Here is a 20,328-nt window from a genome sequence, read left to right as displayed (position 1 = left end):
ACACGTTTCGCAATTTTTTTTGTAATATAAGTGGTATACATAGGGGGCCTCAAAAATCAAAATGGGTCCACTTTACAGCAGAGATTACAACAAATTTCAGGCACTGTCTCCATCTATCCCCAACCTGCATAAACCCCTCATCCTGCTGATACCCCAATACTGAGCGGCTGCTGACAACAGGTCTTACTGCCCCACATACTAATGCCACCACTGTGCCCCTTACAAAGTATAATGTCTTCTTTATGCCCTCTAGATGGTAAAATTGCCCTTTAGAAAATATTAATGCTCTGTGCAAGTGCCCTAGAAAACAGTGTCCACATTTTGCCCTCCTAGAAAGTAATAATGCCCCGTGTGTCCCCTTGACAGTAATAATACCCTGAGTGCCACTATAACAATGTGTCCATCTAACATTTAATAATGTTACTCAAGCCCCTTTGTACATCTCCCCTATACACAATATAATGTGCCCACAACTCCCCCATACACAGTATAATGACCCTACCAGTAACATAGCTACCAGTGGGGCAGAGGGGGTCGCCCCAGGCCCCGTGCTCCGAGGGAGCCCACCTGAAGCTATGTTACTGGAACTGTATCGGCATGCACAGCGCACCCATAAAGTTATACTCTGTAGCAGAGCAGGGAGAATCGATCTAGCAGCACTGCCACCCGGTCACTATGGGGCCCCTGAGCAGGTGGGAGGGCCCGGTGCCAGCAGTGGGCCCCACCTGCCCGTCATCACAAGTGCAACTGTATTGGCTAGATGCTGATACAGTTGACCGCATTGATGAGAGAGGGAGCGTTACGCTGCCTCTCCCATCATCCCCCTGTCAGCGTCTGACGTCCCTGATACAGACACTAACAGCGGGCGCGATGATGTCACAACTCAACACCCGCTGTAGGGAGATGTGTGGGTGCTCAGAGCACCGGAGGAATGAAGAGGAGAGGTGAGTATTTATTTATTGTTTTTATGGGGGTGCATTATACTATAGAGTCTGCCTATGGGGGGCTGCATTATACTATAGAGTCTGCCTATGAGGGGCTGCTTTATACCATAGAGGCTTATGGGATGCTTTATAATATATGGAAACCTATGTTGAGTGCATTATACTCACTCAGAGGCGTAGCTAGGGTTTTGGTTCAGGGGGCAAAACTTCTGAGTGGCCCCTAACTAGGTAATCTTGATTACAACTGAGTGACACCCTCTAATATATGCAATATAGAGTCTGCCTATGTGGAGTACATTATACTATATAGAGGTGGGTGCATTATACTATGTAGTTTGCCTATTGGGAGTGCATTATACTATAGAGTCTGCCTATGGGGGTGCATTATACAATATAGAGTCTGCCTACGTGGAGTACATTATAGTATATAGAGGGGGGTGCATTATATTATAGAATCTGCCTATGGGGGCCTGCATTATACTATAGACTCTGCCTATGGGGGAATGCATTGTACTATAGAGTCAGTCTATGGGGAGCTGCATTATAATATAGAGTCTGTCTTTGGGGGTCCATTATACAATATAGAGTTTGCCTATGGGGGGCTGCATTTTACTATAGAGTCTGCCTATGGGGGGCTGCATTATACTATAGAGTCTGCCTATGGGGCTGCATTACACCATATAGAGTCTGCCTATTTAGGGCTGCATTGTACTATAGAGTCTGCATCATACTCGGGACTTTATTAAATGTAAAGTGGGCACTTATTGTTATACGGAAACTCAGGTTACTGTGGCTGTCAAAGGGGCACACAGGGCATTATTACTTTCTAGGGGGCAGAATGTGAGCACTGGTTTCTAGGGCACTTGCACCCGGCATTACTATATTCTAGAAGGGTACTTTAGAATTTAGAAGGCACAGAGAACCACACAGCAGGTGCAGTAATAGGGACACATATGGCAGAGGCACAGTATTGGGGTATCAGCAGGATAAGGCGCTTGTGCTGAAAATATGAGACGTGAAATGTGTCTTTGTTGAATTCTCTGCAGACAAGTCCTGGCTGGAGAAGTTGTCATGTCTGTCTGGGCCAGGTGGAAAAGAGGGGAAAAGCAAATGATTCCATCAGAAAGAATGTCAGTGGTAAGTCACCATCTATAACTGTGCTGTGATCTCTTATATGTTCCATGGGACTGGTATTTACTACTGACCATATGGCCATAATATCAGTCTTGGTTTATGTATAGAGATTATTTTTAGCAACAGTGGAGTCATCTGCTGAGGTTCTCCTACATCCACTATTAGGGGCCCTCTCAGAAATGTCACCCCCCCAGAACCAAAACCCTAGCTACTCCTCTGACCCTTCTATTCCACTCTGCACAGTATGATATTTCCACAATTTCCCTATATACCGTACATTACGATAGACCCACAACTCCCCCATGCACAGTATAATGCCCCTGCCATTCCACTCTGCACAGTATGATATCCCCACAATTCCTCTATATACAGTATGACAGGCCTACAGCTCCCCTACACACAGTATGATGCCTCCATAGCTCCCATATTCACAGTATTCTGTCCCACACAGCTCCCATATGCACAGTATAATGTCCGTACAGTACTCCCCACACTGTATGACGGCCCTTAGGAGTCCCACAATCAGGAACAGTTTTAGAGAAAATGGTGCCCTGGGCAAAAAATTAAAGTGGGCCCAAAATTCTGCACTCAAATAATGATATTACCAGTACAACCACTAACCCATAACCTGTCAAATAAGACACGTGAGTGATATCTGGGAATCATGCGTCCCACCAGGTATGTGTAGATGGGACGTCATCAGCTCAAGTCATCTCCTGATGCAACAATGAATTATGGTGGACAACCACTTTAAGTTTGTAAAATAATTCCCATAAAGGAAATGCCTGGTGATCAAGATATCATCTGTCTGGCAGATAGGTGATAAGTTATTAATCAGTGGGGGTCTGACCACTGGAACCAGGGGAGGACACAGACAGCTTGGGACCCCTGTGCAGGAAATGTGTCTGGGCTCCCCTACTTTTAAGACGACAAAGATATATATATATATATATATATATATATATGTATATATATATATATATATATAGCCACATATACATGTATACATTACATAGTCTCCTTTATTATGTATATTGCCGTCCCTTACATATCGGATTATATAGAGCCCTGTCTTTATTACATACCATCCTGTCTTGTTAGCTGTATAGTGCAATGATGGCTGATGGAGCATGGGAAAGCTTCCTATCTAAAGGAGGAGCTGATGGACTGGTCGTCTGGTCACCGGCTCCTCCATCAGTAGTCATTTTATATCTAACAAGAGAGGGGACTATGTAAGAAAAGAGGGCGCTGTGAATAACAAAAATAACAAGAATACACTGTGTAAGAGACAGCACTGTACATAACAGCAGAGGAAGCTATATAATAAGGGAGGGCATCATATATAACTAGAAAGGATGGTAGGTAATAAGGGACGGTGTTATACATAACAAAAGAGGAAACTATGTAACTAAGGATGGTGTTATAGATAATAAGTGAGTACACTTTACACTAAGGGACTGTGCTATACATGAGTACACTATATACTAAGGGACTGTGCTATACATAATAAGTGAGTACACTTTATACTAAGGGACTGTGTTAGACATAATAATCGATAATAACATCTTCCTCCACCCCCCGTTCCTAAATCCATTATAAATCCCCCTTCCTGCCATCCCAATCCCCCACACCCCTCATTGTCCTCCTCGCCCGGCATCCCATTATTGCCCTCTCCCCCACTCCCATGATTGCCCTTTTCACCACCTTCATCATTGCTTTCTCCCTACCACCCCATTATTGCCCATTCCATACGCTCCATCATTTCCTCTTCCACCACTCTCATCATTGTCCTTTCCACCGCCATCATCATTGTCTTCTCCCCCACCACCCCCATCATTACCCATTCCACGACCTCCATCATTTCCTCCTCCCCACCACCCCCATCATTATCCATTCCACCACCTCCATCATTGCCATCTCCCCACCACCCCTATCATTGCCCTCTGCATCAACCCAATCATTGTCCTTTCCACTGCCATCATCATTGTCTTCTCCCCATCATTACCCATTCCACGACTTCCATCATTTCCTCCTCCCCCACCATCTCCATCATTGCCCTTTCCACCACCCCATCATTGCTTTCTCCCCCACCACCCCTATCATTGCCCTCTGCATCAACCCAATCATTGCCTTCTGCCCCATCACCCCCATCATTGCTCTCTCTGTCAACCCAATTATTGCCTTCTGCCCCATCACCCCATCATTGCCCTCTCCATCAACCCAACCATTGCCTTCTACCCCATCACCCCCATCATTGCCCTCTCCTCCACCTACACACACAGACACTCACAGCACCGTTCACCTCTCTGCATACATATATATACACACACAGCATCATTCACCTTTCTGCATACACATACAAACACACACACCTCACCTCACCTCTGCACACGGTATCCTGAAGCCGAACCATCTTCAGCAGCTTCCTGTCTTGCACAGCCATGGCGCTGAATGATGTCATTCAGCCGCTGCTGTGTGAAACAGGAAGTGCGGGCAGGAAGCAGAATGGATCTATTCCCTGTAGTTCCGCTCCGCTGCCATTTTCTCTTACAGGCAGCGGAGCTGTAGGGATTGCTCCCTGCCCGCCGCACATGAGGGCTATTTGGCCAGGGGCTCCCCCGGAGCCTTGGGGCCGGATAAACTGGCCAGATTGCCCTCATTATTAGCCGCCCTGCAGGGGCCCCACAGAGCTTCTGGGCCCAGGTGCAGTTGCACCGGTTGAACCGGCGATATGTCCGCCCATGACTGCAACCCACATTGATTGGCAGAACATGGAACTTTAATCCCCATTAGAATGAAGTGGCAGTGAGCGTATGAGACCTGCGCTCCATTCATTTCTAATGGGGCCGCTGGCCTCTGCAGTAGGATTTTTCTGGTGCCCTTAGGGTATGTGCACACGTTCAGGATTTCTTGCAGAAATTTCCTGACAAAAACCGGACATTTCTGCCTGAAATCCGCATGCATTTTTTGCGCGTTTTTACGCTTTTTTCACGTTTTTTCCCGGAGCTTTCCCAATGCATTAGGCCCCCTTCACACGTCCGCTTAAAAGTATACGCTTGAGACAGTCTGTTTTTCCTATAGGTGTTTGTTTCTATTGGCCATCAATATGTACATGTGTACAATCCGTATGACACTTACAGGAATAGAATGCATTCAAGAAATTACAGATTTTTCTTTGTTAAAGATGTGCAAAAATGATAGATAGATAGATAGATAGATAATAGATAGATAGATAGATAATAGATAGATAGATAGATAGATAGATAGATAGATAGATAGATAGATAATAGATACATAACAGATAGATAATAGATGATAGACAGATAATAGATAGATAATAGTTAATAGACAGATAGATAATTAATAGATAGATACATAGATACATAGATAATAGATAGATAGATAGATAGATAGATAACATAGATAATAGATAGATAGACAGACAGACAGATAATAGATAGATAATAGATGATCGATAATATAAATATAAATAATAGATAGATAAATAGATCAATAGATAGATAGAAATCACTGAGATATATAATTAGTGCCTTGAATGTGTAGCTTACTGTAGATCTATTAACCCAATAAATAAATTAAAAAAATGATGCGGGGTCCCATTTTTTGTAACCATCAAAGGTAAAGAGACTGTATGATTGCCCCCACAGTAGTCTCCGCACTATATGATGACCCCTACATTGTATGTTGGACCCCTTTGTAGCCCTCTCTGTGTTTAATGGCCTCCACAGTAGCCCCACATTGTATGATAACCGCTTTAGTAGCCCCCACTCTCTATGATGGCCCACAGTAGCCCCCCACTGTATGATTCCCCCACTGTATGATCCCCCGATCATTTGATGACCCCCAGTAGTAGCCTCCACACTGTATGATGGCCTCACAGTAGTACCCATACACTATGATGGCCCCTTTAGTAGCTCTCCCGCTGTATTATGGTTCCCTTAGTAACCCCCACGCTGTATGAGGGCCCTCTTAGTATATGCCATGCTGAAAGTGAGCCCCCTTTGGACCCCCACTCTTAATGATGGCCCTCTCACAATATTAAAATAACCAAATCCCAGCTTATGCCCTGGCCTTCACCCTTTAACCCCTGTACAGGGATCTGGAATTAAACAGAGGGCCCTGGCATGGGGCCACGGAAAAGGCTGCTGATCGGTGGAGCAGGTGGCAGGAATGGTCAGGTAGCTGTGTCAGAACCAAGAGGGCATGAGAGGCACAAAATCAGAATACATAAGAATAGTCAGAAACACAAGCTGAGGTCAAAACAAGGATTGAAAATACAAGGAGCAAAACAGAGTGGACTGTACCAGAGAAGGACCGGCAGCTTCCAGAAGTGAGCTGGAAGATTAAGTAGAGTGTGGTGCTATCCAATTGGCTGCAGTAGGGAGATGATAACTTCAGCTGGACAACACACATACCCAAAATGGCAGATGGACTGCAAGTCCCAGCTAACCTAATACAAATGGCTGAGCAGAGCCTGCACTGCTTTTGGTTCCAACCATGTTGGGGAGAGGTCGGGCTCACAATCACCAGTCCACTTCATCCCAAAAATATTGGATGGGGTTGAGGTCCAAACTCTTGTCCAAATCTCCTGGATTATTTGAGGAGGTGGTGAACTTTTCATAAAAAATTCTTATGACAGAGCACAGAAACATCGTCTCTCTGTTTCACCACATGTTCTGGCAAAGCTTAGGCTGATTTAGTTCTGTGGCCGGCAGGACATCCGTAGTGCGTAGAGGACGTCATTCAACGTGAAGATAATTTGAAGGAAACCCTACTTCCTGTGAACTCTTCTCACCAGATCAATCTCTACCTCCACTAAGATTTGGATGATCCATAAAAATTGGACCCTTTTTTAATGCATCCGTGAAAAAATCTGACGAGTTAATGATTTTACGGAGGTCAATGGTATTTGAGCAAATTACTATGGCCTTGATTATCATCATTTTACAGCTCCTAGTAAATGGTGATAGGGTGTTCATATCAGTAAACTGAGTTATAAATTAGTGATCACTGATGGGTCATCTCATCTGCGTAGGATGACTCTCATTTGGGAGTAAAATCCTGCTGTCCGGTGGCTGATGTGTGTGGTCAAAACGCTGTAGAATGTTCTGACGTTGGTGAGCTGCGGATGGGCAGGGTTTTGATCTCATGGGGACTGGGAGATTTTAAATATTGTGCCAAGCAAATGAGTGTTTTTTTTTTTACGGAGCTGAACCAAAAAAAGATGGATGGCCATCTCTAATTTAGGGCGTCTAGTCTGCAGTGCTATCCATGTTCTTGCATATATTACTCTACAACTTTTCCAGCAACCTAAACAGAAAAGGGTCCACGTTTAAGCTCATTTGTATTTTCGAGTTCCTCTAGACAGATAACATCTATCACAGCTGTCACCAATATAATGGTGAATTTGATGTAAGCCAAAACTAGGCAAGGCTTTAAAAAAAAACCTTTGGCAATAGATTTTTTTACAGATTCACCCTCAAAATATTGAATATTAATCCCTGATATCCATTAAATTCTGGTCCTTTGTGACTCTCCTACACCCCTGGCATCTGAGAATATACCGGATATGAAGTCCATGGTATTATAAAGAAAAATTGTCTCATCATTTGAGTCAATAAAACTTGCTCCATCTGCGTCAGCAGGTATTGACTCTCACCATCCTCATCTACGGAATACAGTCCTTGCATAACACTTTTTGAGCTGCTTCGAATACCAGGAATTTTCCACCCAATATAATATTGAAATTGGCAGCTTCTTAGCTAAGATAAGATGGAGAAGTTGGTGACTCACTGGACCTGTTCCGTGCCAAAACAAAGGCCAACCACCAGAGACCATTATGTTAGCCAACATTTCGGGAGACCCACCCTATGGATAAGACATAGCAAACAACAACCCAAGAATATAAAGTGATCCCCCTGGAGAATCGTCCATTCTGCACTCTATTCCACCAGCAAGACCAAGTGAGGAGGCCAGCCATGAATTACAAAGTGTTTTGTTTATTTGTCATCATCCTCATTGTTGGGTCCTTCATCTCCGTACATGGACAGGCTGCGCTCAGTAAGTAGAATACTAGCTAGCTTTAAAGAAGGTTCCCTAGATTTGTCTGATACGGTAAATCATACGTTTCACTGGAAAATCCATGTTCAAATAATACATTTGGGAATTATGGGTTAATGGAAAAGGAGGTCCAACCACTCAGGATCATCATCCATAAGCCAGAGTGAAGAGCAGCTAGAAAGAGTGTCTTTGGAGGATCTGTAACATTGGTAGCCTATCTTTGTAGCCCATTGATTCTTATAAGCATTAAGTGCAATTCTTTGTTTCTCCTGTGGAGGCACTGTGGGGAGAATAAACAGTTTCTGCCCGATTCTCAATAAGATTTAGGATGATCACTACTTTTTTTTTTTTTAACTTACAAATCAGTTAAGAAAACAAAGTGGGAAGAGAAGAGAAGATATTGAGATAAAGAGATAAGGAAGAACTTCTGAAAAGAGGAATTAAGAGGAAGGACCAATGGGACCAGTTCAGTTCTAGGTGTCAAACTGAGTTGGCAAAAAGTTGCAAAACCTCCTGAGATAACACAATAGAACTACATGTTGATGAATAAAGAAATAAAAACATTTACAATTTTTTTTAACATCTTTTAACATAGCAAACAGGTCATTCCTTGCTTAGTGATACCTAGTGATACAAAAATCCCTTCTCCAACAAGGAATAGACACTTGATTTGTTTTCAAAAAATGTTTTTGCAAATTCTTTTTTAACAACTTTTTTTCCTGCTATTTTTTAATCCGAATCCAAATTAGTTAGTAATATTTATTCTACCTGTAACTGGGGCTAAAATGTCAACCCCAGTTACAGGGGAAAATCAACATTATATATGGATTACCATGTACAAAATTTAAAAAAATAAAAAATAAAATAAAAAACTTGACTAAGTATAATAAGAAAAATGCTATTGCTAGCCCGAACCATAGCTTCCAGCTCTGCTCCTAAGGACCCAAAACCATATCTCACCAATATTAAAAATAAAACATTTAAAAAATAAACCTTTTTTCACATTTTTCTTCTTGATATCACCAGAAAAGAATATTAATCTAAACATTATATCTATCACAAAATATACTCAAAACATTGTACTGCACAAAAAAAGTTCTAGCTTTTGAGCCCCACAACTTTATACTTGTTTATTAAAGGAAAAAGCCTTGATGGAAACATGGATGCTGCCCACTTGACTGCTGTTAAAAGTTGTCAAGGGAGTTAAATATTGACAAGCTAAATTTTACTTCCTATACAGGGACTTTAAACAACGTTTAGCTTTTACAGTTTTGTTTTTTTTTTACTTAAATGCATGTATTTGGGATAAAAATCGTTTTTGCAATTCAGTTTCATGAAAAGTATTGCACCTTTTGGCTTTTACAGGCTCTTTGTTTCACGGTACATTCAACTCTGATGTGGTCAGTGGTCATAATAAATCAGCTGAGAAGAGCTAAAAAAAGAAGAGAGAAAACAAAATTACAAATTCTCCCATCAGGCTATAATAAGGAGCTCACTGACGAATACTCAGTTAACTCATTCTGGAGCACAGTGCAGCTCGGAGGCTATAGAAGGCAAATGAGGCAAAATTCTTAATGAAACCTGAACGTAAACATGTTTTTCAGCTCCATATAAATGTATATAAGTAAAAAAAGACCCTAAACATGGACAACCCCTTTAATTTTTGTCTTATAATATGGAACGACTTCATATGAAGAAACGGAATAAAAAACGCCCTTGAGTGGTATAAATAAATCTCAATATATGCACAAAGCTAGAAGTCAGATTAAAGTAGCAATAGTCATCGCGAACAAGCCGGTACAATAACAGTCGACCCCCTCTGAGAGCCACATGGACTTCATGAATGGCTCTCACTGGTGACAAAATGACCCCTTCCACCTGCCGATTTGACCAAAGTCCCACTGACCCAGCTAGCAGCTCCAGTCAAACCATTGAAAAGCTGTCCGCCATTAGTTAATAGCGGGTGGACGGGGTTTTGGTCCCATCAGCACTGGGTGGTTGTGACTCTGGTGTGAACACATACGGTATTTAAAAAGTAAATATTTTGGGATATCCAAAAAAGTTGCAGCTTTTTCTTAAAGTCAAGATCAGTGGTGCAACTTGGTCTTGGTCAACTTGGTTGAACCACTTTAGAATAAAATGGCAAAAAATGGCAGCATATAGTTTCACTTAGGTAACACTTAATTGCCAAAATGCTATTTTTTTTCATAACCTCACCCCTTTTACCCCCCAAGCACCAGGTAGTGGGAATCAGCCAGAGGTATAATCATAGTAGGTTCAGAAGTTGCCAATGGTCCGTTTGGCCGAAATAATAATAAAAATACCCTTAGCGCCCATGATACAGTCATATGAAAAAGTTTGGGCACCCCTATTAATCTTAAGCTTAATGTTTTATAAAAATTGTTTTTTTTGCAACAGCTATTTCAGTTTCATATATCTAATAACTGTTGGACATAGTAATGTTTCTGCCTTGAAATGAGGTTTATTATACTAACAGAAAATGTGCAATCTGCATTCAAACAAAATTTGACAGGTGCATAAGTATGGGCACCCTTATCATTTTCTTGTTTTAAATACTCCTACCTACTTTTTACTGACTTACTAAACCACTTTTTTTGGTTTTGTAACCTCATTGAGTTTTGAACTTCATAGCCAGGTGTATGCAATCATGAGAAAAGCTACTTAAAGTGGCCACTTGCAAGTTGTTCTCCTGTTTGAATCTCCTCTGAAGAGTGGCATCATGGGCTCCTCAAAACAACTGTCAAATGATCTGAAAACAAAGATTATTCAACATAGTTGTTCAGGGGAAGGATACAAAAAGCTATCTCAGAGATTTAACCTGTCAATTTCCACTGTGAGGAACATAGTAAGGAAATGGAAGAACACAGGTACAGTTCTTGTTAAGGCCAGAAGTGGCAGGCCAAGAAAAACATCAGAAAGGTAGAGAAGAAGAATGGTGAGATCAGTCAAGGACAATCCTCAGACCACCTCCAGAGAGCTGCAGCATCAACTTGCTGCAGATGGTGTCACTGTGCATCGGTCAACTATACAACGCACTGTGTTTTTTGCCACCATGCATAACGCCTTTTTGTATTACCAAACAACTCAATCTTGGTTTCATGAGTCCACAGGACCTTCTTCCAAAAAGAAATTGGCTTCTCCAAATGTGCTTTTGCATACCTCAGCCGACTCTGTTTGTGGCGTGCTTGCAGAAATGGCTTCTTTCGCATCACTCTCCCATACAGCTTCTCCTTGTGCAAAGTGCGTTGTATAGTTGACCGATGCACAGTGACACCATCTGCAGCAAGTTGATGCTGCAGCTCTCTGGAGATGGTGAGGATTGTCCTTGACTGATCTCACCATTCTTCTTCTCTGCCTTTCTGATGTTTTTCTTGGCCTGCCACTTCTGGCCTTAACAAGAACTGTACCTGTGTTCTTCCATTTCCTTACTATGTTCCTCACAGTTGAAATTGACAGGTTAAACCTCTGAGACAGCTTTTTGTATCCTTCCCCTGAACAACTATGTTGAATAATCTTTGTTTTCAGATCATTTGACAGTTGTTTTGAGGAGCCCATGATGCCACTCTTCGGAGGAGATTCAAACAGGAGAACAACTTGCAAGTGGCCACTTTAAGTAGCTTTTCTCATGATTGCATACACCTGGCTATGAAGTTCAAAGCTCAATGAGGTTACAAAACCAAAAAAAGTGCTTTAGTAAGTCAGTAAAAAGTAGGTAGGAGTATTTAAAACAAGAAAATGATAAGGGTGCCCATACTTATGCACCTGTCAAATTTTGTTTGAATGCAGATTGCACATTTTCTGTTAGTACAATAAACCTCATTTCAAGGCAGAAACATTACTGTGTCCAACAGTTATTAGATACATGAAACTGAAATAGCTGTTGCAAAAAAAACAATTTTTATAAAACATTAAGCTTAAGATTAATAGGGGTGCCCAAACTTTTTCATATGACTGTAGTTGTGGGCTCAGCTGAACATTTTTCATTGGGTCCTGTTATCGTCAAGTCAGACCACTGGTCTTAGTCCAAAGGAAGTCTTCCCTTTTTTGAAAGTCTCCTAAATGATCTGGAAGTTGGCAAGTATAGAAAAATTTCTATATATGGGCCACTCAGGATTGGGGCAATAGAGCCCCAGGCTTCCTCCACTCCAAAGTATCCCTACTTAACACACTGCATCTAGAGCCTCCTACACTCTGTATCGACAACTTAATCTCGCAGGTCCCTCTCTAACTTATGTGTGATCCTAAAAAGTTACACGTCTCCTGATGTTATTAAATATTATCTTAATATAGGTTTAGGGAGTTAAAGAGGACCTGTCACTTGCTCAAAAAAATTTGTTAAATAAATTGTAAAAATCCCTGCATTCCACTGATTCTTCTACTTTTTTCCCTTTTGCTCTGGATCGCTCCATTGCAGAGATATTCACATTTGTTTCTTCTGGAGTGCAGTATGTGAAATCTCTGCTTGTAGCACAACTGGGTGTTTCTCCAGAATCTTCTCTGGGGACATGCGCTTTCAATCCTCCTTACCATACACTGGCAATCACAGCTCAGCAGCGTTGTAGACTGCTAGCTGTGATTGGCATCATCTGAAAGGGAGGGTTGAAAGAGCAATGTTCCCTACAGAAGACTCTAAATAAACGCCCAGTTGGACTAGAAGCAAAGATTTCACATAGTGTGCTCCAGAAGAAACAAATGTGAATATCTTTTCAATGCAGTGACGCAGCGCAAAACGGAAAAGAGTGTCGGAATCAGGGGATTGCGGGGATTTTTAGGAGATATTTCAGTCAAACTTGTGGAGTAAATGACAGGTCCTCTTTAAATTAGTAAAACACAAATGTTCTATGAAGTTTCATTCAGCTACTATAAACTCGATTTCCTGTTAGCTTTACAGCTGAAGCCTGACACTGATCTTATATATATTTTTTTCCATTTTTCAGCTGAGCGACAATGCACTGTCGAACCAGTCGTAAGAGTAAATTGTGGACATGCCGGCATTTCACCAACTGAATGTTTCAACAAGGGTTGCTGCTATAACAATATGAACCCAGATGCCATCTGGTGCTTCTACCCTCGGCCAGATGATGGTAAGATGTATAGAATTGTATGGACTCAAAAACAATTTCTATTCTTTCAATGTATCAAAATAAGAGGATAGGTTGGAACGTTTTTATAATGTGAAAACAATTACTGCATTTATTGCTAATTTACAGTGGTTATAAGAGGTTGGAAGGAAAAGGCGCCGCTCTGATCCCCTGGTTGTGTCAGGTACTGCAGCTCAGTCCCATTCACTTCAATGGGACTGTGCTACATTATCGAAGTGAACGGACAATGGTTTAGCTTTTTGGGGAGTAAAAAGAAGCAAAGTTTATGTTTTCTTTTGTTCAATTATGTTTATTGTTCCAATGCATCAAAATCTTTGGAGTCATGCTTTGGTTAAGTATCCAGTGCCCTTGTTAATTATTACTTTTCTCCCATAGAATGCCTATTGTAATCGGATTTTGATGGACAGCCCGGTCTCTGCCAGTGGAAGAACACCATAAGACACGACCCTCATGTTTCATATCTACTTTCCCTCTTTCTAAATGTATATAAAGTCAGGCACTTTTGTAAAGTAATAAAGCTGCAATTGGAAACGAAGACGCGTTTCGCAATTTTTTTTTTAATTTATAATATGTAACTCTTTAGATTCTCAGATCAGTGGCATACAAAGGGGCCACAGAGCAAAAGACAAAATGGGTTCCCTATTATTGTGTCAGTGCTTGACATCCAAAATTTGACCCTTCGAAGTGATTTTCACAGCCCCTTGTTTACATATATAAGGCTGTCAAAATTGGGTTCGAACTAGTTTGGTGGTCAGTCCCCGAACCTCGCTGTCCGACCTTGGACTGTGACTGTCGGAGATGTGAAACCGACTTTTCCCAGAAATCGCTCAGCGCCATGCTGACGTCAGATGTTATCCCTCAATGGGCAGGACAAGAACATAAAAGAGTTATATGGGAATGAAAAAAATGAGAATATAAAAATCATCTACTATACTTTTATTTTTAAGAAATGGCGTCATTATGGACTATTTACGGTATTTCAAATCAGCCCTTTTTAAGTAAATGAGGCTAAGCTGCCATACCATAGTTATCCTATGGGGGGCGCTGTTTCAGTAAAAAAAATTACTAATTTATTAATCACTAGTAATTTAGTTTTTGCCCGCTGGCGATCATTAGAATTCCTACTTATAAAGGAGAAAATTCTGACTGTTACATTACACTAAGTAATTACTAGTTAAGAGATGAACCATAAGAAAATAAATTAATCCAAATGAGGACTTTGCTTTAAATGGTACACAAATCCCATTTTAGATTATGGATAAAAAAAAGGGTCCAGATGAGAAGCATCTTCAAAAGAGGAGGGAGGGTGTACAAAAATCGGCAGGTCACAAGTTACTCGGTTTTACTTTTGCACAAACTCTTGACATCACCTAACTTGGGTTGACCACACAATACACGTATCCCTCAGCCAGCACTGAGATACAAGAGTCACACGACACGTGGACCAGAGGTCACGTAACAATCTTATCCGGTCCCACCCTAGTCATGGTGTAATGATTTACTGAGCAGACTCATTGGAGTTGATACTAGAGATGAATTAATTGACTCGATGCAAATTCATGTGCAACCATCAATTTTCACAAAGCAGAAGATTGCATGAGCCAGAAAAGGATTTCATGACCTCACGAGTGGCCATGCATGTGTCTCTATAATGCCTTACAGCTAGCACATCACAGGGTATAGCACAGCCAATCAAGGAAGATTGTCATATCCTGGGTAAAAGCCAAGGCAGGGAATGCAGCAGTCATTTGGGGTGAATCTGGATAAATGAAGATACGGAGATAAAGCCATATATCACTGAATAAAAATTATAGATATTGTGTGGCAGCAGTCATAACAGCCACCATCAGTTTACTTATAACATACACATGTTGAGGTCACGTGGACATTACTAAGGCTGTATTTGGCATAAAGAGCTTGAAAAGTATTCACTACAGTACTAGGGGACCTCAGAGTGTTATACACTCTCTCACCTCTAGCTGATATTTTTGATTGGTCTTAAAACCTTTGATTGGGATGGAAGAGAACCTTAACGAAGGTACACCTGCTATTGTCCCTGACTAAGAGAGTGTGGACCGGGCCTAACTAACTATAGTAGAATCATCTGACTGAGCTTCTGCCACCTATAGACTGAATTGTAACAAACCTCTGCTTGAGTGAACCACTACAAATGTGTGCCAAGAATCAGGAGAAGATGACCATCTGGAAAGTTCTCTGCTCAAGTTGTGCCTTTGCGGCGCCCCAGGGTCCTGGTCGTCGCAGTGGTATTGCTTTCCTCTCGGGGAGAGTGATGCTTCGCTTGGAGGCAATGAAGGATAACTGCATCCAGGTACCACAAACATGCAACACAGTTTACACTACAGGTCACCAGCTTCTGCTCCTATTTATTAGGTCACTCCCAATATATATATATACAGTACAGTCCAAAAGTTTGGACACACCTTCTCATTTAAAGATTTTTCAGTATTTTCATGACTATGAAAATTGTACATTCACACTGAAGGCATCAAAACTATGAATTAACATGTGGAATTATATACTTAACAAAAAAGTGTGAAACAACTGAAATTATGTCTTATATACCTGGCCTCCACAGTCACCAGACCAGAACCCAATCAAGATGGTTTGGGGTGATCTGGACCACAGAGTGAAGGCAAAAGGGCCAACAAGTGCTAAGCATCTCTGGGAACTCCTTCAAGATTGTTGGAAGACCATTCCGGGTGACTACCTCTTGCAGCTCATCAAGAGAATGCCAAGAGTGTGCAAAGCAGTCATCAAAGCAAAAGGTGGCTACTTTGAAGAACCTAGAATATAAGACATAATTTCAGTTGTTTCACACTTTTTTGTTAAGTATATAATTCCACATGTGGTAATTCATAGTTTTGATGCTTTCAGTGTGAATGTACAATGTTCATAGTCATGAAAATACAGAACAATCTTTAAATGAGAAGGTGTGTCCAAACTTTTGGTCGGTACTGTAACTGGTAGTCTGTAGGGAAAGATAGTGAGTTCCAGACAGTAGTCTGAGGTGGACAGAAGGTTAAAGGAGCTGTGCATGCCCTCAGAGCTGCAGCTTCCAGAAAGAGATATTGAAGGCAGAATTGTATTGCAGCGAGCGTGTATGGAGAGGAAGCAAAGGAGAGGATACCAGAAGGGGACCAGCCCTGCACAGGCTGCCTCCTTCTGAGGTGCAGGATCCTGGTAGCCAGAACACCGAGGGAGTAAGGACCTTTATGCTTTACTTCAGAGACCGGCAAGACAGCTAATTTTGCGTTACCTGTCCGCCCCTACACCCAGGAGGCATGGCGGCACCCCTTAGAGGCTGGGGCATGATAGAGTCCCTATAAACCGCCTCAAGCCACCAATCTTACGGGTTTGTCCGATCGTATCCGGGGGACAGAGAAAGACAGAACATCTACAACAGTTGTGAGGACCTTATGAAAAGCTTAGCAGTAAGGGACTACAACACCACGGCGCTAGAAGAAGGCTTTTATTTCCACCTGGACAAGGGTACTCTGCACTTGCCTCCAAACCGGCCTGACTCTGCCTGCCCTGTGATCTGGTGCCCTGGACTATGGATGCTGAAGTCTTCAGTAAAGGTATAGAGACTGCAACCTTGTGTCCTAGTTCTTCTCTGCGCCTCTCACCATACCACCATCTACACACCGGGAAGCTCTGGGGATACACTTCACCTGTGGGAAGGTATACCATCTAGCTGCCATAAAATCACCCCAGCAGACCTGTTAAAGCAGCGTCGTCACCCTGACCGAATGCCACAGGTGGCGTCACGAACACAAACTTTATCCCTTTAAAGACCTTTCCCTTTTACACGGACGTCCCAGGGCCATGGACCGGGTCAGCCGCGCTGCTTTAAGGGGTCCGCTGGGGTCATATTATGGCAGCTAGATGGTATACCTTCCCACAGGTGAAGTATATCCTCAGAGCTTCACAGTGTGAAGATGGTGGTATCGTGAGAGGCGCAGAGAGGCGGTTTGGAGGCAAGTCCAGAGTCCCCTTGTCCAGGTGGAGAATAAAAGCCTTCCTTTGTGCTGTAGTGGTGTAGTCCCTTACTGCCTAAGGCTTCACATAAGGTCTTCACAGATGTGGTGTCTCTCTCTCTGTCCCCCAGATAGGATAGAGCAAAACCTGTATGACTGGTGGCTTGAGTCTGTTTATAGGATCTCTTAGATGACCTGGCTCTATGGGTGTCACAGTGCCTCCTGGGTGTAGGTGCGGACAGGTAATGTGCAATTAGCTGTCCTGACGGTCTTTGATGTAAGGCGTAGAGGTCCTCACAACCTCGGTGTTCCAGCTACCGAAGTTTCCGCGCCTCAGAAGGAGGCAGCCTGCTCGGGGCTGGTCCCCTTTTGGTATCCTCTCCTGTGCTTCCTCTCCTGCACGCTCGCTGCAAACAATTCGGCCTTCAATGTCTCTTTCTGGGAGCTTCAGCTCTGTGAGCATGCACAGCTCCGTGAACCCTCTCCTCTGTTCTCTGACAGGAATTTGCTACTGCCAGAAACAGCTTCCCCGAAGAACTGACTCACTTTCCCTACAGACCACCAGTTATATATATGTGGGGAGTGACCTAGTAAATAGGAGCAGAAGCTCCCCCTGGTGGCCTGGAGTGTGAAGTGTTGCATGTTTGTGGTACCTGGATGCAGTTATCCTTCCTTGCCTCCAAACATAGCATCACTCTCCCCGAGAGGAAAGCAATACCACTGCGATGACCAGGACCCTGGGGCGCCACACAGTGATGCAAAGGAGGCAGAATAAGGGTTAACAAATTTTAACAATTTAATTAACAAAACTCCTCAAAGGGAGATAAATTGTTAAATGGTGGAAAGCAAATGCAAAAATAATAACAGTCCAATTATCAAACTTATTGTGTCCTTTATGTTCCTCCACCACAGATGATCCCTTGGGGGTTGTAACACAGGCAACAGATGGGGCTCCTTGAACGATGATCCGTTTTCTGGCGGCAACGGGCAGTCTCCGGTTTTACCCGTTGAGCCCCTAATCCATGTGCCTGTGCAGCCAAAGCAAAAAGGGCCGCAGCAATCCTGGGCCGCAAACCAGTGTCCTTTACCCGACCCTCACTTCTCCACACATACGCGGTATCCACAGTCACTGGGTGCATGGCGCTCTTTACTCTCACTACCCCGCTAGTGGAACCAGGAGCCGTCAACTGCAGTCTGTCACGGCGCTGGCGCTCAGGGTGCAGAGCGCGCTGCTCACACCGCTGTCCTCTCTCCGACTGTGGGAAAATCTGCCTCGCTTTGCGCGCTTTTCCCCTGGTTTCCGGCTCACCCGGGCCCCCTCCTTACGGGTCATGGGACCTGTCCGGTCCCCTATTCCTTCACCTGGGCAACAGGGGACACAGCCTCAATAGTCCCGGACCCGTCTCAGTACAGGTACCCGCAGCCCGGTCTTCTTCCTTACAGCCCCACCAGTTACCAAATTGAACTACTATCTACTACCTTACAGCAGCACTTTGGAGCAGCATTTCAATGCTGACACAATGGCTCCACTTCTGCATACAAGGCTGCAAACATTAGGAGTTCGGACCCACCAGCCAGGACGAGCTAGATACCCATGGTGCCCTGATGGGGAAGGACCACTCCTGAGAGTACAAGACACATCACAGCATCTATAATCACAGCACAGACAAACATACTCCCACATTAACAAACACACACTCCTCACGCGCAAAGTCCATGTCTATCTCAGACTACCAAGCTGGAGCAGGCCGCCTCCACATTACCACCATGTCATTTTGTAGCTTCAGTACTCTTTACACAGTCCTCTGAACCTCTCTCTCTCTCTCTCTTGCCCATCCGACCTTCTATTCCCCCACCCGACCTCCCAATTGCCTGCCCGCTGGTCCTCTCACCACCCGCTACTCTTCTTGTGCCCGCCTCCCTGCTTGTGCAGTGTGAAGCTGGAGGCCGCCTGTCAGGACTCTGAACATTTTTTATTACCTTTTGTGCATTACTGCCCTTTTCCAAGATGGAGTCTTTGGTCTCATGTGCACTGTGTCTTCCTGCTATAAAACTCCACCCCAGCCTTCAGTCTGTGTTTGTTGTGAACTCTATTTTTGGGCTCCCTCTAGTGGTTACAAGCGGTACTGTGTAGTGTTGTCTTTCTGCAGGTTGGCAGCATCAGCTGGTTCGTTATCCTTGGTTGGTTTCCTATTTAGCTCACCTGGATACTCAGTTCCTTGCCTGCTATCAATGTAATCAGTGCTCTTCAGATCCCTTGTGACTACCTTGCTCCCAGTCTCTACAAGACAAGCTAAGTTTTTGTTTGTTAATTTTTTGATCATCAGCATTTATCTTGTTTCTTGTCCAGCTTGCTAAAATGTGATTTCCTCGCTTGCTGGTTGCTCTAGGGGACTGAGTTTCTCCCCCCGCACCGTTAGTTGGTGCGGGGGTTCTTGAAATCTCAGTGTGGATATTTTGTAAGGGTTTTTTACTGACCGCACAGACCCCTTTACTATTTTCTGCTATCTATTATTAGTGGGCCTCATTTGCTGAATCTGCTTTCACCCCTGTGTATGTGCCTTCCTCTTACCACACCGTTATTATTCGTTGGGGGCTTCTATATCTTTGGGGATTATTTCTCTGGAGGCAAGAGAGGTCTTTCTTTCTCTCTAGGGGTAGTTAGTTCCTCAGGCTGGCTCGAGACGTTTAGGATTTTTAGGCACGTTCACCGGCTACTTCTAGTGTGTTTGGATAGGTTCAGATTTGCGGTCAGTCCAGTTTGCCACCTCCCTAGAGCTTGTCCTATGTTTGTTACTTAGCTGGAGTTATTTGTGATCCTCAACCACTAAGGATCATAACAGTGTTAGAGTATTCTGCCTTGCATCCAGTTCCTGACCCTGGTGACTCCCTGGCTATATACCTGCTCCTGTGAACCTGTGTGGTGATCCTGCTACTCTGCTCTGAGTTCCTGCTGCATACACCAGATCCAGTAATCCTCCTTCATCTGCTGCTTGTGTTTACTTCCATCTGCATTTGCTGGACATGTAAGCTGTTGCTGCTCTGCAA

At 43.3% G+C, this 20,328-nt stretch overlaps 1 protein-coding gene across 1 annotated transcript in view; it reads left to right on the top strand.

The window, feature by feature from the left end:
- The first annotated feature begins 8,041 nt into the window (after nucleotides 1-8,041).
- The window catches only part of LOC143817602 (uncharacterized), a 39,718-nt gene continuing 27,431 nt past the window's right edge, over nucleotides 8,042-20,328 (top strand). Inside the window, exons 1-2 of the mRNA XM_077299091.1 lie at nucleotides 8,042-8,159; nucleotides 13,118-13,264. Coding sequence (XP_077155206.1) covers nucleotides 8,078-8,159; nucleotides 13,118-13,264 — 229 coding nt within the window. The 5' untranslated portion in view covers nucleotides 8,042-8,077. The remainder of the gene's footprint in view (nucleotides 8,160-13,117; nucleotides 13,265-20,328) is intronic.

The sequence above is a fragment of the Ranitomeya variabilis genome, chromosome 3 (genome assembly GCF_051348905.1).
Source record: "Ranitomeya variabilis isolate aRanVar5 chromosome 3, aRanVar5.hap1, whole genome shotgun sequence".
Taxonomy (NCBI): Eukaryota; Metazoa; Chordata; class Amphibia; order Anura; family Dendrobatidae; genus Ranitomeya; species Ranitomeya variabilis.
The sequence above is the reverse complement of the archived record's forward strand: the minus strand, read 5'-3'. Positions and strand labels throughout refer to the sequence as shown.